General features: G+C 44.1%; 1 protein-coding gene across 2 annotated transcripts in view; it reads left to right on the forward strand.

The window, feature by feature from the left end:
• The window catches only part of STXBP5L (syntaxin binding protein 5L), a 90,653-nt gene that overhangs the window by 44,441 nt on the left and 29,055 nt on the right, over positions 1-17,157 (forward strand). For both annotated transcript variants that reach the window (XM_056847825.1, XM_056847826.1), the window contains exons 8-15: positions 410-533; positions 2,001-2,079; positions 2,428-2,582; positions 5,042-5,114; positions 8,363-8,510; positions 11,292-11,359; positions 12,577-12,617; positions 16,096-16,310. In XM_056847825.1, the coding sequence (XP_056703803.1) occupies positions 410-533; positions 2,001-2,079; positions 2,428-2,582; positions 5,042-5,114; positions 8,363-8,510; positions 11,292-11,359; positions 12,577-12,617; positions 16,096-16,310 (903 nt within the window). The remainder of the gene's footprint in view (positions 1-409; positions 534-2,000; positions 2,080-2,427; positions 2,583-5,041; positions 5,115-8,362; positions 8,511-11,291; positions 11,360-12,576; positions 12,618-16,095; positions 16,311-17,157) is intronic.

A 17,157-nucleotide genomic window follows, 5' to 3' on the forward strand; every position in this document is an offset into this window, starting at 1 on the left:
GAAAAGAGGAAGACCCACCAAGAGATGGATTGACTCAATAAAGGAAGCCATGGCCCTCATGGCTGTCAAAGATAGGACATTTTGGAGGACTTTGATTCATAGGGTCGCCATGAGTCGGAAGTGACTTGACGGCACTTAACACACACACAGTGCTATATTCAAGTACTTGGGAATAAGACTCCCTTGAGCATAGTGGGGTCGATTTCCATGAACGTTTTCCTCATGGATCTTTATTCCGGTTTTACATGTAAGCTGCAACAGGGCTCAAGAGGTAGATGATGAAAATGGTTAGGAAAAGGTAACGTTCTCCGGTTGCCAGACCCTAAAACACTCACCAAATTGTTTTATGGGTTTAGTTAAAGTCAGAGCCTGTATATGGATGATTCTTGATCGCTGCTATTTCTTTTAGGCAATCCATTCTATCGGGTGGCATCACGAGGGGAAGCAGTTTATGTGCAGTCATTCGGACGGCAGTTTGACTCTGTGGAATCTCCGAAGTCCTAGCAGGCCGTTCCAAATAATCATTCCACATGGTAAGATTTGTAAGGGTTTGCTGGTACACAAACTGAACTGTGTTTGGGGCCTCTTGAAGAGCAACGGCTAGTCCTGCAAATGTTCGAGGAACTGTTGTTTTAGTTTGTGCTGGCTGTTTGGTTTTTAGTTTAATAGTATTATATTTTACTGCTGTTGTTACTTCCTTGGGTCCCACTGTGTGGACGAGAAGTGAACTCCTAGACGTTTTAAACAAATAAACTTAGGAAAGCGGACATGTGCAAAAGTTGTGACCATAATCTTCTGTTCAGCAGCACAATACTTTGAATATACTTGGCAGTGTTGCGGTGTGCCAAATATTGTTGTTCTGGCACTAGTGAAACTGGGGAAAGGTCCCTTTACTTTTGACAGGGGAGCCCGGCATTCAGCTCCGAGCCCGTATTTTTCGGGTTTGGTTTTACAAACCCGAAAAATTTTGATTTTCTGGAAAAGGCAAAACCATTGCATTCGGCTTTTTGGGTTTTTCGAAAATGTCTGGGTTTATTAAACCGGAAAAATACCAGGGGGAAGCTGCACACCCCTACTCTGGAGATGTAAATTTGGGAGAACTCCAGGCCCCACCATGAAACTGGCAACCCAACCAGGAGCAGCTGAGCCAGACTATTTGTGAGCCTACACTTTTTGATGTTGGTATGGCCACAGGAGCTCTGTGGCGCAGAGTGGTAAGCTGCAGTACTGCAATCAAAGGTCTGCTCACAACCTGAGTTCGATCCCTACGGAAATCAGATTCAGGTAGCCGGCTCAAGGTTGACTCAGCCTTCTATCCTTCAGAGGTCAGTAAAATGAGTACCCAGCTTGCTGGGGGTAAAGTGTAGATGACTGGGGAAGGCAATGGCAAACCAACCTGTAAACATAGTTTGCCTAGTAAATGTCGGAATGTGACTTCACCCCATGGATCAGTAATGACCCAGTGCTTGCACAGGGGACTACCTTTACCTTTATGGCCACAGCCCAGTTCTAAACCAAGTGGACACATGGACGCACAAAGCTGCCTTCTACTGAATCAGACCCTAGGTCCATATAAGTCATTATTGTCTACTCAGACCGGCAGCAGCTCTCCAGGGTCTCAGGATGAGGTCTTCCACATCAGCTACTCGCCTAGTCCCTTTAACTGGAGATGTCAGGGATTGAACCTGGGACCTTCTGCATGCCAAACAGATGCTCTACCACTGAGCCACAGCCCCTTCCATGAAGTCCCTCCCATGAGGCTGCCTTATACTGACTCAGACTCTTGGTCCGCTAAGGTCAGTATTGACTGGCAGTGGCTCTCCAGGGTCTCAGGTGGAGTACTTCGATCTCATAACAAGTTACTGTTTGTTTTCATTCCAGATCTTAAGGGAAATCACTGTGTGAGTCAGGACGTCAATGATATCCTTTGCAAGGGTGTCAACCATTGAGGGACAGAATTCTGTTTTGCCTATATTAACATTCCAACTTTCTTTCAACAGGCAAAATTCAGCGAGATGGTAAAAAAGCTGAATCTTGTAAGCCAATTCTTAAAGTAGAATACAAGACCTGTAAAAACAGGTAGGTATGTCTCTTTTTCATATGAAGGCAGGGACAGTTCTCATTCTACAGTGGCCTGTTGCGATCAAACACAGTTTTGCTACTGCAGTTCTGCTGCTTTTTGTCTTTCTCAAGTTTTAGAAAGTTTATGGCACCTTCCCTAATTATGTTAAATGATTTAAAAAAAAATTATATAAGGTCCGCAGATCGTAAAAATTTAGCTGGACAAGCGCTGAATTTTTGAAAAGTGTTTTAGACTTTTAGACCAACATTTAGAATGCATTTCCAGGCCAGCATAATATAATACTTCGGGCTGAAAATCAGTACAATTATATCTCTGGTTTTTTTTTATTCTTCTCCCCAATATAGTGAGCCTTTTATAATTTTTTCTGGTGGACTTTCATATGACAAGCCTTGGCGAAGGCCGAGTCTAACGATCATGCACGGAAAAGCCATCACAGTGCTGGAAATGGATCACCCCATTGTGGACTTTTTGACCCTTTGTGAAACGCCATACCCAAACGGTGAGTGTTTGCTACCGTTTTAACCAGGAAGCCTGATGGCATATGGCGCGTTGGTACTCACAGTAGAGCAGAGGGCTGGAAAACAGCAAATGTTTCGATACCTTTACAGTGCAATCCTAGCCAGATGCCCTTCTAACTCCACTGAATTATTTCGAGAAGGGTTTAGGTTTGCACTGTTAGTTTAGGGGGAGATGGGGGATGTGGGAATTTACAGGTAGGTGGGGGCGGTCGTCACCCCTAGTATGATAACATCACCTCTGGTGACCCAGAAGCAACATCATCATGCTGGGGGATGACACTCTAGCACTCACCCAAAACTCTATGGTTTAACCATGAGTGAATGATAGAGCGGCACCCGTTGTGATGAGGTCGCTTCCGGGTCATGCTGGAACTTGTGTCATTATGTTGAGATGACAACGGTGCCCCCCTCATTTTGCCAGCTAGTTTTGTCCTGCTGCCCTTAATCTGCCCAGGGTTTTTGCAGAATCCAAGATTTTTCAGTTCCTTATTTACATAAATGGATCTTTTTGTGCCTCATCCAGAATATGTAATACAGATGTTTTAGTCACGATCCTTCTGACATTTGTAAAAGCCCCTAAAGCGTACTAAGCTATTACCCCATATAAGGTTTGTTTTTTGCCGTCAAGTCACAGCTGACTTTATGGCAACCCTGTAGGTTAGGGGTGTCAAACTCAATTGTTACAAGGGCCGGATATGACATAAATGCCCTTTGGTCGGGCTGGGCCATGCCTTGCCAGCCCAGATTGAGAGTGGGGTGGTGGCGGCGGCTGCCTCGGCTGCCTCGCGGGTCGGTAAGAGCTTTCAAGGGGCCGGATCTGGCCCACAGGCCTTATGTTTGACACCCCTGCTGTAGGGTTTTCAAAACAAGAGACGTTCGGAGGTGGTTTACTATTGCCTGCCTCTGCGTCATGACCCTGGTGTTCCTTGGAGGTCTCCCATCCAAATATTTGCCAGGGTCAAGGCTGAGAGTGTGTGTGACCGGCCCAAGGTCACCCAGCAAGCTTCCATGGGTTTCCCAGGTCCCAGTCCAACACCTTAACCACTATACCCCACTGGCTCTCCCCATATGAGTGTGGGGAGCCCTAATTCATGCAGAGCACAGATACTACAAAATATTTCTGTGTGGTCTTGGCTCCACATAGCTGTGGGAACAGTTGAATTGGCTTCCCCTGTGGGTTAGTGGGATTGTGTGGTAAGTAACTTGTGCCATATCCCTCCTCCCTGGTGGCTTGCACATTCTCACCCCACTAAAAGCTGGTTCAGTGTAGGCTGCTTCTAACTCGCATAATACATAGCCACACTCCAAGTGGGGCCGGATTTCTCCAAGAATTGTAACTGATCTCCAGGCTTCAGAAATTAGTTCTCCTGAAGGCAATTGTGAATCAGAGGTGGACTCTATTAGGCATGGTGTCTTTGCTGAGCTCCCTCCTCTCCCCAAATTCCATCCCACCTAGATACTGCCCCAAATCTCCAAGAATTCCCCCAGCCAGACTTGGCAGCTCTATTAATACCCCATTCCCTGTCATTGGCTTGGGATAGACATATGCATTGAAACAACAGCCCTTCACAGGGTATAAGGTAAAAAGGTAAAGGTCCCCTGTGCAAGCACCCGGTCATTCCTGACCTATAGGGTGACATCACATCCCAACGTTTACTAGGCAGACTATGTTTACGGGGTGGTTTGCCAGTGCCTTCCCCAGTCATCTTCCCTTTACCCCCAGCAAGCTGGGTTCTCATTTTACCAACCTCAGAAGGATGGAAGGCTGAGTCAACCTCGAGCCGGCTACTTGAAACCGACTTCCGTTGGGATCGAACTCAGGTCGTGAGCAGAGCTTGGACTGCAGGACTGCAGCTTACCACTCTCCGCCACGGGGCTCACAGGGTACAGCACTAGGTTTATTGCTGAAGTAACGTGCATGCCCCCCTCAAAGATCTAGATGGGCGTTACATCTTCGCTCACCCTTTTATAGGGTCACAACAACCACCTGGGGGGTAAATGTCTTGTCCCTTTAACACAGAGGCTTAATATGTGGCAATAGGCAATCGAAGTTGTTCATGGCATGGAGGTATATAGCATCACCTGGTAATAAAGTCCTATTAAGTCTCTATTAAAAGGGTTGGACATTTCCCCCCCTACAGGCTGTGGGACCCCTATTGATTTATTATAGTTCTAATAATGTGACACACAGAGAAAGAAAGCTAATAGTCTTTCAGTCTGTCGCAGTGGTATTAATTTCTTACCAGTGAAGTCGTGTGTATCCATATATAAAAGTAATAAAAGATCATAATTAAATGTTGTGTTTTCTGGCTTAAAAAACTGTTTTTAGGATTCTCTCAGAAATCGTTTATTTTGTGATTACGAAGAACTATATAAGTTGGATCTCATTCAGCTTAATATCCCCGATCTCTAATTTTTGTGCTTGATTCTTGGTTTGTAGAATTTCAAGAACCATATGCTGTAGTCGTACTGTTGGAAAGAGATTTGATTGTGGTCGACCTGACCCAGAGCAAGTAAGTACAAAACCTATGTGATGTTATCACTCATGGTTAGAATTTCTTTTTCCTTTTTCATCAGGTTTGGAAATATAGAATGTGTCCTCCTACAACAACAAACAAATCAAATGAGTTCGCTGCTCATTAGTATTTTGGGAGATCCAGATTTAAAGAATACAGAAATACTGATTTCAGCAAATGTGGCACCTTTACCTGAGCAGATTTATACCCTTCTAAGTACTAATTGACTAAGTACTAAGTACTAAGAGCCCCGTGGCACAGAGTGGTAAGCTGCAGTGCTGCAGTCAAAAGCTCTCCTCACGACCTGAGTTCGATCCCGACGGAAGTTGGTTTCAGGTAGACGGCTCAAGGTTGACTCAGCCTTCCATCCTTCCGAGGTTGGTCAAATGAGTACCCAGCTTGGGGGGGGTAAAGGGAAGATGACTGGGGAAGGCAACGGCAAACCACCCCGTAAACAAAGTCTGCCTAGTAAACGTCGAGATGTGACGTCACCCCATGGGTCAGGAATGACCCGGTGCTTGCACAGGGGACCTTTACCTTTACCTTTTAAGTACTAATTGAAGAGCCCCGTGGCGCAGAGTGGTAAGCTGCAGTACTGCAGTCCCAGCTCTGAGTTCGATCCCAACGGAAGTAGGTTTCAGGTAGCCGGCTCGAGGTTGACTCAGCCTTCCATCCTTCCGAGGTCGGTAAAATGAGGACCCAGCTTTCTGGGGGTAATGGGAAGATGACTGGGGAAGGCACTGGCAAACCACCCTGTAAATAAAGTCTGCCATGGAAACGTCGAGATGTGACGTCACCCCATGGGTCAGGAATGACCCGGCGCTTGCACATGGGACTACCTTTACCCTTTTACCTACAAAGTTTTACCCTTTTACCAACTTGCTGGGGGTAAAGGGAAGATGACTGGGGAAGGCACTGGCAAACCACCCCGTAAACATAGTCTGCCTAGTAAACGTCACCCCATGGGTCAGAAATGACCCGGTGCTTGCACAGGGGTCCTTTACCTTTAAGTACTAATTAGAGAGCCCCATGGCGCAGAGTGGTAAGCTGCAGTGCTGCAGTCAAAAGCTCTGCTCACGACCTGAGTTCGATCCCAACGGAAGTCGGTTTCAGGCAGCCGGCTCAAGGTTGACTCAGCCTTCCATCCTTCCGAGATTGGTAAAATGAGGACCTAGCTTGCTAGGGGTAAAGTGTAGATGACTGGGGAAGGCAATGGCAAAACCACCCCGTAAACACAGTCTGCCTAGTAAATGTCAGGACGTGATGTCACCCCATGGGTCAGGAATGACCCGGTGCTTGCACAGGGGACTACCTTTACTTTTAAAGTAATAATTCCATTGACTTCAAAGGCTTTAGAAGGATGTTAACTCTGTTTAGGATTGTGATGTTAATTGCCTGCAGTCTTTTTGTCCTTTGGGCGTTTGTCCAACCATTTTCTTTTTTAGACTTCCTTCTCAGTTCTGCCACTTTATGGGGAGATAAGTGTTTTGTTTCATTTTTCGCTTTCTCGTTGTGCCCTTGTTACCTTGAGAGGGTAGCTTGTTCTTCATTTGGCTGGGTTCAGTCACTCTGATTTGCCTCACTGTTGTCCGGCGCAGTGTGCTGTGGAATTTACCTCAAAACCCTTGGTTTGTAGAACGAGGAGAGATGCAAGCACAGATCCACGCCGTTTTGTGTTTGCCTCCAAGGTGGATGCCGCTGAGGGCTTGTCTTAATGGAAAAGTAGACTGTTGAAAAATGGATCTCAGTTATCCTAGCTAGGCGGTGGTATGATAACCATCTTCAAGTACTTGAAGGGCTGTCATAGGGGATAGTGCTGGGTTGTTTTCCATTGCCCCAGAAGGTCGGACCAGAACCAACGGGCTGAAATCAAATCAAAAGAGTTTCCGGCTGAACATTAGGAAGAACTTTCTGACAGAGCAGTTCCTTAGTGGAACGGACTTCCTCGGGAGGTGGTGGGCTCTCCTTCCTTGGAGTTTTGTAAGCAGAGGCTAGATGGCCGTCGGACAGCAATGCTGATTCTGTGAACTTAGGCAGATCCTGAGAGGGAGGGCAGAAAGGGTTGTGTCAGTGTTTGGCTCTCGTGGCCCTTTCTTGCACGCCCGGGGGAATGCCAATCACCACTTTGGGATCAGGAAGCAATTTTCTTCCAGGCCAGATTGGCCAGGGATCCTGGAGGGTGTTTTTTTTCCCTTCCCATCTCTGGGCATGTAGTAGTGGTCACTGTGTGTGTGTGTGTTGGGGGAAAGGTAGTTGTGAATTTCCTGCATTGTGCAGGGGGTTGGACTAGATGACCCTGGTGGTACCTTCCAACTCCATGATTCTATGTGGACTGAATCCTTGCCAGAAATCGATGAGTGGAAGGACAAAATGATGGGATATGCTACTATGGTTAAAAGGACTCACATGATGAATGTCACAGATGAAGAGACTTTTGACCTGTTTAATGATAAATGGAATTTGTTTTATAGGTACATAGGGTTCGAGGCCAAGTTTGTCAGAAATACATTAAGAAAGCACTGCCAAGTATACTTACAGGCTGACTTACGTTGTAGAATGAAATTTTAAATCCTTTGCCAAAGATCTAAGGTTATGCTAGAATGTAGTCTGTTGAATTATTTGACAAATTAGTTATCGTGTTTACGCTATAATTTTCTTTCTTATTATTTTGATCCACAGACGGATTTATCCAAATGTTACCCCTTTCCCTAGTCCTTTTTCCTTCTGTATCCCTTATATAAAATAAAACAAAAAAATTAAAAAGAAAAGAAAAAATGATCTCAAACTTGGTATATCCAAAGACAAAGACTTACCTTTTGAGTCTGCCTTCTGCAAGGATGACTTTTTTTCCTGCTGACATGGTCAATCGGGTCATAATGATTTTAGGGTGTGCTGCGGCTGACTATACCACCCATGCAAGTCTACGTCAATTCTTTAGATTGGCTTCTCAAAGAGAGAACCAGTGGGAAAGAGAGGGAGGAAATCTAGACAGATTGTTAATCACATATTTTCTCTCCTTGTGGAAAACTGTCTTCCTTCCAATAGAGATCTCAGAAAGTCCGCATTTCTTCATTGTAGTAGCAAACTAACTCTCGCTCGTAGACGTAAATGGTACAGTCCGGGCGCGGGTTTATTACTTGGTTTTGAACTAGACCGTACAAAAAAAGACATAGCTTGTGTGCAATATGATGTAATTTTCTAAGAAGTATGCTAATACAATCCCACAAAACCTCTCTCTCAATTAGCTTCCCAATTTTTGAAAATCCTTATCCCATGGACATTCACGAGTCGCCCGTTACCTGCACAGAATATTTGGCCGACTGTCCGCCAGATTTGATTCCTGTGCTATATTCTGTAGGCGTGAAACATAAGAAGCAAGGATACAGCAACAAGGTAAAGAAATAAAAGTTGAACTCTTTGAAAAGGTTCGTTTTGGTAGGATTATGGTCAGGGACAGTTGCTTAGTGATCGTCGGGGGTCTCATCTATTGCAGGAGGCACATTGGAGACTGGAATCCCTTCTTTACATTTCAAAATTACTGATCATGTTTGTTACTCACGTATTCTGCCTGTCGGCACCCAGAGTGATGTAAAGAAGTGTGAAACCCTTAAGAGAGCCAGCGTGGTGTAGTGGTTAAGAGCGGTGGTTTGGAGCGGTGGACTCTGATCTGGAGAACCGGGTTCGATTCCCCACTCCTCCACATGAGCGGCGGAGGCTAATCTGGTGAACTGGATTTGTTTCCCCGCTCCTACACACGAAGCCAGCTGGGTGACCTTGGGTCAGTCACACACTCTCAGCCCCACCTGCCTCACAGGGTGTCTGTCGTGGGGAGGGGAAGGAAAGGTGATTGTAAGCCGTTTTGATTCTCCCTTAAGTGGTAGAGAAAGTCGGCATATAAAAACCAACTCTCCTTCTCCTTCTTCCTCTACTTCTTCATCACGGTATTGTAAAATCTATAATAAGCTACAATAGTAATAAAATGACAAAATCAGCGGCCAGTCCATCAGCTGCCAAGCAACAGTCTGCTCGCCAAATCAAATAAAAGGTGTTTATTTGCTGGTAAAATTGAGTTAGGGAATGTGGCCCGAGCATCTGGAAGACGTATTCTTTTGCACTGTTTTCCTGGCTTCAAAATCTGAGCGCTCTTGCATTGTTCACTGAATGTCTTATGCTGTCTGTTTATATCATGGGATCTGCCTTTAGTCCCAGTGAGAAGGGTAGGCTATAAATGACGTAAATCAGTCAATTTCATAGTATCCTTGTTGTGGCAGAGAAGACCTTGATCCTTGCCTATCTCAGTGTTATCTAGGACATTTTAACCTTCCAGGACATTCAGTTGCTGATTTAAGAGTAGCAGTTCTCTCACAAAGGGATTTCAAAGGGAGATTAGAAAGAGAGACTGCTGAATTACAACTAATAATGAAGCTCAAGACTATGCACTCTCCAGGATTTAATAGAGACCTGGGATTCCTGTCTCATTACCAATGCTGATTTCTCCACACCTACTTCCCCTCTGCATATCACACCTAACCCAATCACACCGGCTAATGTCATTCACTTGCTTTTTACATTTACATTGCCACTGTGTGTCTAATTCACTCATCTCTACTTAAGGATAGATGGACTCACATTCTAGCTGTATCTGAAGAAGTGAGCTGTGGCTCAGGAAAGCTCATCCCCTGCCAGAAATTTTGTTAGTCTTTAAGGTGCTACTGGACTCTTGCTCTTCTCTACTGCTAGTGACAGACTAACACAGCTACCCATCGCGATCAGTGTTACCTGGTGAGCAATGGGACGCAGAGCAGAGCTTCTGTCTCAAGTCTTGGTGGGCAAAGAGAAGGAGCTTCCAATGGTATTCAGGAGCTAAGCCATTTAGGGCATGAAGGGTAACACCAGATGCCCTGACTCTATCCAGATAGGATAGATAGGCAGGATGGTGCTGCTGCAGCCGTCTTGTTTGAGGGCTTCCTAGAGGCACCTGGTTAGCCACTGTGTGAACAGACTGCTGGACTTGATGGGCCTGAGTCTGATCCAGCATGACCTTTCTTATGTTCATATGTTCTTATATTCAAGAGGCCAGTGCAGTGGAGTTACACCTGGGCTCTGCCTCAGGAGGTGAGCCGTCGGCTTCTGCGCCATCTCTGCAGGGCTGACTTCAAAGAAAGCCTCGTTGGGGAGGTCTCCAAGAGACGGGTGACTGTGGTCAGGTGGTTCACCAACCAAGTAGTGTTCAGCTATGGCAGCTGTCCAAACATCAAGCAGTAAAGCAAGAAGAAGAAGAGGAGGAGGAGGACGAGGAGGAGTAGAAGTAGGAGTTGGTTTTTATATGCCGACTTTCTCTACCACTTAAGGAAGAATCAAACCAGCTTACAATTACCTTCCTTTCCCCTCCCCACAACAGACACCCTGTGAGGCAGGTGGGGTTGAGAGAGCTCTAAGAGAGCTATGACTAGCCCAAGGACACCCAGCTGGCTTCATGTGGTGGAGTGGGGGAATCAAACTCGGTTCTCCAGATTAGAGTCCACTGCTCCAAACCACCGCTCTTCACCACTACAATCCCACACTGTGAACTCGCCCCTTCCTATGGAACCAGACTCCGTCCGGCACTGGTAAAAAACATTGGCTTGGATCTTATGACATCGTTCCCCACCCACCCTTATATTTTTCTCTGGCCACGGTGCGTTTCCCCCATGTTTTCTGGATGCTGACTAAACACGAATCCAGAAAACACAGGCAAAATGCGCAGAAATGCACAGGGAGAGTGAGGGGACCTCTGACATTGGAAAATGCAAGCATAATCAAAGTAAAGCTCCGAAGTAGCTGGCGGGGTGGCCACGAGGAAACAGCCATGCCTAAATGGCCTGTATGTTTTCAAATATCTCTCTGCAACAGTGGGGACTATAAAGTTGTTTCTTTTAATAAAGGTCTGAATGCTGATGTTCACAGGTGTATGGCAGCGGGGAAGTGCAAAAAAGGCAGCAGCCTTCCAAATTGCCAAGAAATCCCAATGAAATGGGAGGCGTAAAAGCATATTAATACAATAGTTGCTGCAGGGTATCCGGCAACCATACAGGCGGCATTGAAGTCTACGATGGTGAAAAATAACGGCTTTTATATATGTTCTAAATTAGAAATGCCACTCTCCTGAAATGTAACTCTTCTGATTGTGTTTAGGAGTGGCCTATTACTGGCGGAGCGTGGAACCTAGGAGCACAGACATATCTCGAAATTATTATCACAGGGTAAGGAAATTATTATTACCGGTCACGGGTCTCCATGGGAATGGTGAACCCATTGAGGTGGTCTGATTTCAGAGGCTCCAAACGGCTTCTAGAAAGGCTTTGGGAATGCCTTAGCTGCTCTGGCCAGGTCACCCATCAAACTCCCTGTTGTCGCCATAATCTCTAGGTATTTCCCAATCCAGAGCTGGCAACCCTACTGATAGGAAAGAGGCAGAAACATGGCGAGATACTGTGTGACGATATGCTCAATTGCATAAACACCAGGTTCCTTTCTCTTAGGTGATACACTTGTGTCTTGGATGGTAGTTAGTTAAAACTTTATTATGGTCCACGACCAGGTACAGGGAATAAACAAAAGGAATAAGATCAGTATACAACCAACTTCATGTAGCAACTGCCAATAAACATGGCATATACCAAACACAAACTGCAGGAAAAACATAATCTATAAACAAATTTACAATTCGAAATTCTCAACAAAGACTAAAAATTAAATCCTTTCCAGGAACTTTAAAACTCTATCACTCTTTAGGTTAAAAGGCCCTCTTTACTTTTCCTAAAATTACAAACTTGGGTACAAAATCGAGCAACCAGCCATGTTGCTTGATGATTCTTGTCTGAGAGGAGATATTCAAGTTTAATTTTATTAGATCTCCCAAAGGGAACCTTTCCAGCAATGGCCCAATAGTTTCACAATGGATGTTATTATATAGAGCACAATCAAATAGCATGTGCTCAATCGATTCCATTTCTCTTAGTGGGCATGCACATAATCTCTGTTCATATGGTATTATATTTTCCCTCCAGTACTGCAGAGGTAAAGGTGTTGCTTCTGGCTAACGTAAACACCCTTCTGGCCCTATTAGATTCCAGAAAATGTAAATAGGCTGCTGCAGCTGCTATATATCTAACATTTTCAGGTGAGGTAAAGCCTGGAGCAGACATGTTGTCCAGTTGTCTCTCTATGTCAGTCACCCTCTGTTTAATTTCTGTTCATGCATGGTATATTTTGGGGCCAAAACGTAAGGCTCGCCTCCCTGAAGATCCCCAAAGCAAGGAACGCATTGTGAGACTATGCTAAAAGGGTGTAGGACATATAAGAATGTTACTTTACTGAACTAAGCCACCCTTTTAAGGTTTTTAATTTATGCTAGTTTTTGCATTTGGGGCACATCTGTTCTCCTGATTTTAACTGCCTTTTTAATCTTCTTTTTAAGTCATGCAGATGGATCAGTAAAATTTTGGGATGCTTCTTGCAGTAAGTTCATACCGATAATTCTTATATAATGAATTACTTGTGGTGGAATGCATTGAAAATGTTGAAACTGGTAACAGTACATTTCAAGTAAATGAAGCAAAGAAATGCCAATAAAGGTCAATTGATTGATTGATTGATTGATTGATTGACTGGGCTAGCCTGGGCCATCCAGGTCAGGGCCAGAGAACTTCTACATCTCATCATTTCCATCACTGGTTCCCAAACTTTTCGGGCCACCGCCCCCTTGGTTCCATAAACTCAACCCCGGCGCCCCTACCCTATCCTATAAAAAGCATTATTCAAACTAGGGGTTTGCATGACCCACTAAAGAAGATAATAACAATACAATTTCAAAACAGTAATAATTAATTGCACATCTATTCAAAATCAAATTAAAACTTTGTAGGTAAAAGGGTAAAGGTAGTCACCTGTGCAAGCGCCGGGTCATTACTGACCCATGGGGTGACGTCACATCCCGACGTTTACTAGGCAGACTATGTTTACGGGGTGGTTTGCCAGTGCCTTCCCCAGTCGTCTTCCCTTTACCCCCAGCAAGCTGGGTTCTCATTTTACTGACCTCAGAAGGATGGAAGGCTGAGTCAACCTTGAGCCGGCTACCTGAAACCGACTTCCGCCGGGATCGAACTCAGGTCGTGAGCAGAGCTTGGACTGCAGTACTAGAGGCATCAACAAAACTGATGAACTTGATCCAGTGGTACCTGCTCTTCAAAGTCTGGGGGGAAAATCCTGATAGTTTCCACCAAATTTGCCAGCAGGGTGCCATAGCTTGATCTATTGTAAATTAGTGAGCAACACAGTTGAAGGGGCCTCTTAGCGCCCCCCTAGGTAATCCCACCCACCCCAGGGGGTGGTACTGCCCACTTTGGGAACCACTGATTTACATTAACCTCACCCTAGACAAAATATTCCTTGTTCTAATTTTAAACTGCTGAGAAATCGAAGGAACAACTCTTCTTTCGAGTTTGTCAACAAGACACTTATGCCTCATCTGTTTGTCTGGGAGTAATCCATGCCTACACAGTGTCTGGTTTCTTAAATGGTGCCACACCAATCTGTCTTGGACAATGTCAAGGAGACAGGCAATCCTGGATTATTTTATTTCAAAGCCTGAAACAGTCATGCCTCATGGGGAGGTGGGTACATTTTGGCTTATTTTTCAAGAAAGCGCGTAACCAAGCAATCTCTTGCATAACACGTGGGCGCCAATTGATTGCCCTTTAGACAAAATTCCTAGTCAGTTAAAACTTTTTATTATGGAAAATAAACTAAGAAGAAAATGTAGCATAAAAAGTAACAAAGTAAGGATTACTTCAGCAGCGATATAACTGTCGGACGAGGTACAAAAACGTAAATATTCCAAAAATTCTGTGGTCAAGTCATTAAAAAAAATTTAAGCTGGTACTCAAACCAAATCAAATTAAATTTATTAATATGGTCAATGACCAGCAGAAAAAACAACAACAGCCACAACAGTTAATAAGAAAACCACAACAACTACTACTGCTACTACAAATAATCTAAGCCTAAAAATTACATATTACATGTATGAATAAAATTTATATAGACATCTTATAACTTGGTGTGACCCCCTTAATATTTTGAGTAATAAAGCTTTTCTGTTACTCTTATCCTGTTGGGGTATGATATTTTAATAACTGCAGAGCAGAATTTAGCAGTCAAGAGTGTAAACTGGGATTTTTCATCAGTTAGGAGCTTCTTAGTCAAGAAATTCATCTGGTTGGTCAGGGAAAGCGTTAAGCAAAGGGGGGAAAGAACCTTTGTGCGGACTTCTTGGTATAATGAACAGCGGATCAAGACATGTTCTGAAGTTTCTATGTCCCCTGACCCACAAGGGCAAAGCCTTTCTGCTATAGGGACCTTCTTATATCTTCCCTCCAATAAAGCTGGTACTCATCCCATGGAGTCTAGGTGCTCATGGTCACAGAACAACTCCACCTGTTTCCTACAAAGCCAGCAGCTAGAATTCAACATGAAAGAGAGAGAGAGAGAGAGAGAATGACCCATCTCAGTAATCAGCCCAGACGTCCATGTTTCTAGGGCCCTGCGGGGTCAGCTAGGGTTGGGCAAGTCTTGAATGACCTTGTTTCTTGATTACTACTCCAGACTCTATGACTACTTCATGACTATGAGATGTTGGTAATTGTATTTATGGCTGCAATAGTAGATCTCCTCATTTAAGAGGGAAACACACACGCGGATTAGTTCCCCTTGTGGATGGAAGCCTAAAACAGAGGAAGAAGTTTAGCAGTTATATATTTTAATTGTTATCTTGCAAAAAACAATGCACATATAGTCACAAAGATTTTTTTATGTATTTATTTATATTTTTGAGTCTGGAATATGGATTGCTTAGACCACTGAAGAAGGCTGTATGGCCGAAACGTGTATGGTGTACGTAGTTGTGTGATTTTATGTCTTATTGTGTTATATGAGCATGTCAATTTGGTAGGCTTTTGAAGGGCCTTATATGTGTTATATGTGGTATTAGATTTTATCCTGAAATAAATATATACATATTTTGTAGACATAATCTTTAGATTCTATAACCTTTGGCCTTGGGTGTTTATTTTTTCTTGACCTTTTGGGTACTTAATTCTGTTGTTTAGGGTTAAGTTTTTCCCCCGTTTGTTGTCGGTGCAAGTCATGAATGTCTTCATGCGCTGGCGTATGATAACCCCAGCTCAGCCAGAAAACACAACTTATTAATATCCAAATGGAGAGTCCTAAAGCAGGTAACATTTCCAGCAAATTAGTGTCTGAATCTCCAAGGGTTCTATCCCCTCTGCTGTGATACAGTCCTCCTTTTTGACTTTCCCCCAGATCAGACGGTGCGATCCTAAGGAAAGGACTTAGAAGGAGCCCTTCAACAGACTTACCATATTTTTCCATATATAAGACAAATTTTTTTCTTTAAAAATTTAGTAAAAAATTGGGGCTTGTCTTATTCACGGAATATAAGGTCATTGCTGGCCCCACCCATCAGCTGACGGGCAGGGAAGAAAGCAGTGGGGAAGAGCCTGGTCACTCTGGCCGGCTGGCGTCCAGCCTTCCAATCTCGCTGCTCTCTTCCCCGCCCGTCAGCTGATGGGCAGGGAGCAGGCAGGGAAGAGTCCGGTTGCCCTGGCCGACCGGTGGTTGCCACCCACCCCGCCCGACAGCTGACGGGCGGGGAGGGCCTGAAGAGCCAGCTGATTTTTTTATTTTGGGTTAAAAAAATAGGGGTCATCTTATACATGGGGGCATCTTATACACGGAAAAATATGGTAACTCTGCGAACTCTGCTTAGGATTGCAGTGTCAGCCTGTTAATGTACGCTGTACCACATCATTTTGAAATAAATGTTCTATAAAGTCTGGAGGGAAAATATGGCAACCGTGATAATTTGTAGTTTTATTTCATCTGAAGCCATGTGATAGATGTCCTCCATGTCTTCCAGTAACACTTCAGATGCTGTACAAGTTGAAAACCTCCAAGGTGTTTGAAAAACAGAAGGTGGAAGGAAAGCCGACAGCGGAAGTGGTAGAAGACGATCCTTTTGCCATCCAGTTGATGTATTGGTGCCCTGAAAGTCGGATATTCTGTGTGGCAGGAGCCTCTGCCTACGTCATCGTTTACAGATTCAGCAAACACGAAGTCAATACTGAAATTTCCGTAAGTTCAAATGTGTTTTCGGGTATATCCGTTGACTTCCTTCGAGGGTGTTGATGCCAGAACAGAATGTGGGAAAAGTTTGGCTTTAATTAATCAAGTAACAAATTGCAATAGCTGCATAACTCTGTTTATCGTGTAATAGTTTTGGCTAAGTACACCTAAACCTGGTTGGTTTCAAACAGACATAACCCAACCACTGCCCAAACCACAATACTGTTTGAGGAAAAGAAGTAGATCGAATGGTAGTAAGCTTATGATTTTAGACCTACAGGTTTAGACCTACTTTGTTCTAGGGTCCTGGACTTCATGTTTCCCTTTCTTACTCGATGGAAGATTTAGCAAAATCCCTCAGCCAGACAGACTTTGTCCCTGTGGCAGTAAGCGTGTTGAAACAGTTTTCCATGTTTTATTTTATTGTAGTTTCTATTCAGAAATTTGTAATGAACTACTACGCCCTTTGCAGACATGTAGACTGAATGCCTCCGATTCCTGTACTGCTTCCTTTCTTTTGAATAATTGTTCGCCCTATGTTCTGGAGAAAGTAGCACAATTTTTAAAGATTGCTATAGAACGCCACAACTTATTTAAATAGACGGATGTGTTAGCTCACAACGCTATCTCATGCAAGTGTCTTTTAGCCATTTTGTAAGGTTATATCTCAAATATTTATTTTTTTACATGCTACCGTATGTACAGTGATTTTATGCCAATAAAGGACGATATGACTGGACTGGATGTTTCCCTTTCGTTTCAGTTTGACTAATATTAAAGAATTCTCCTGAACTCCATATCTGAGCCTATATCCAGGAGTCAATCAAATGGATTCCTATTTATTTTATTCCTGCTA

Source organism: Euleptes europaea, chromosome 4 (assembly GCF_029931775.1).
Source record: "Euleptes europaea isolate rEulEur1 chromosome 4, rEulEur1.hap1, whole genome shotgun sequence".
Taxonomy (NCBI): Eukaryota; Metazoa; Chordata; class Lepidosauria; order Squamata; family Sphaerodactylidae; genus Euleptes; species Euleptes europaea.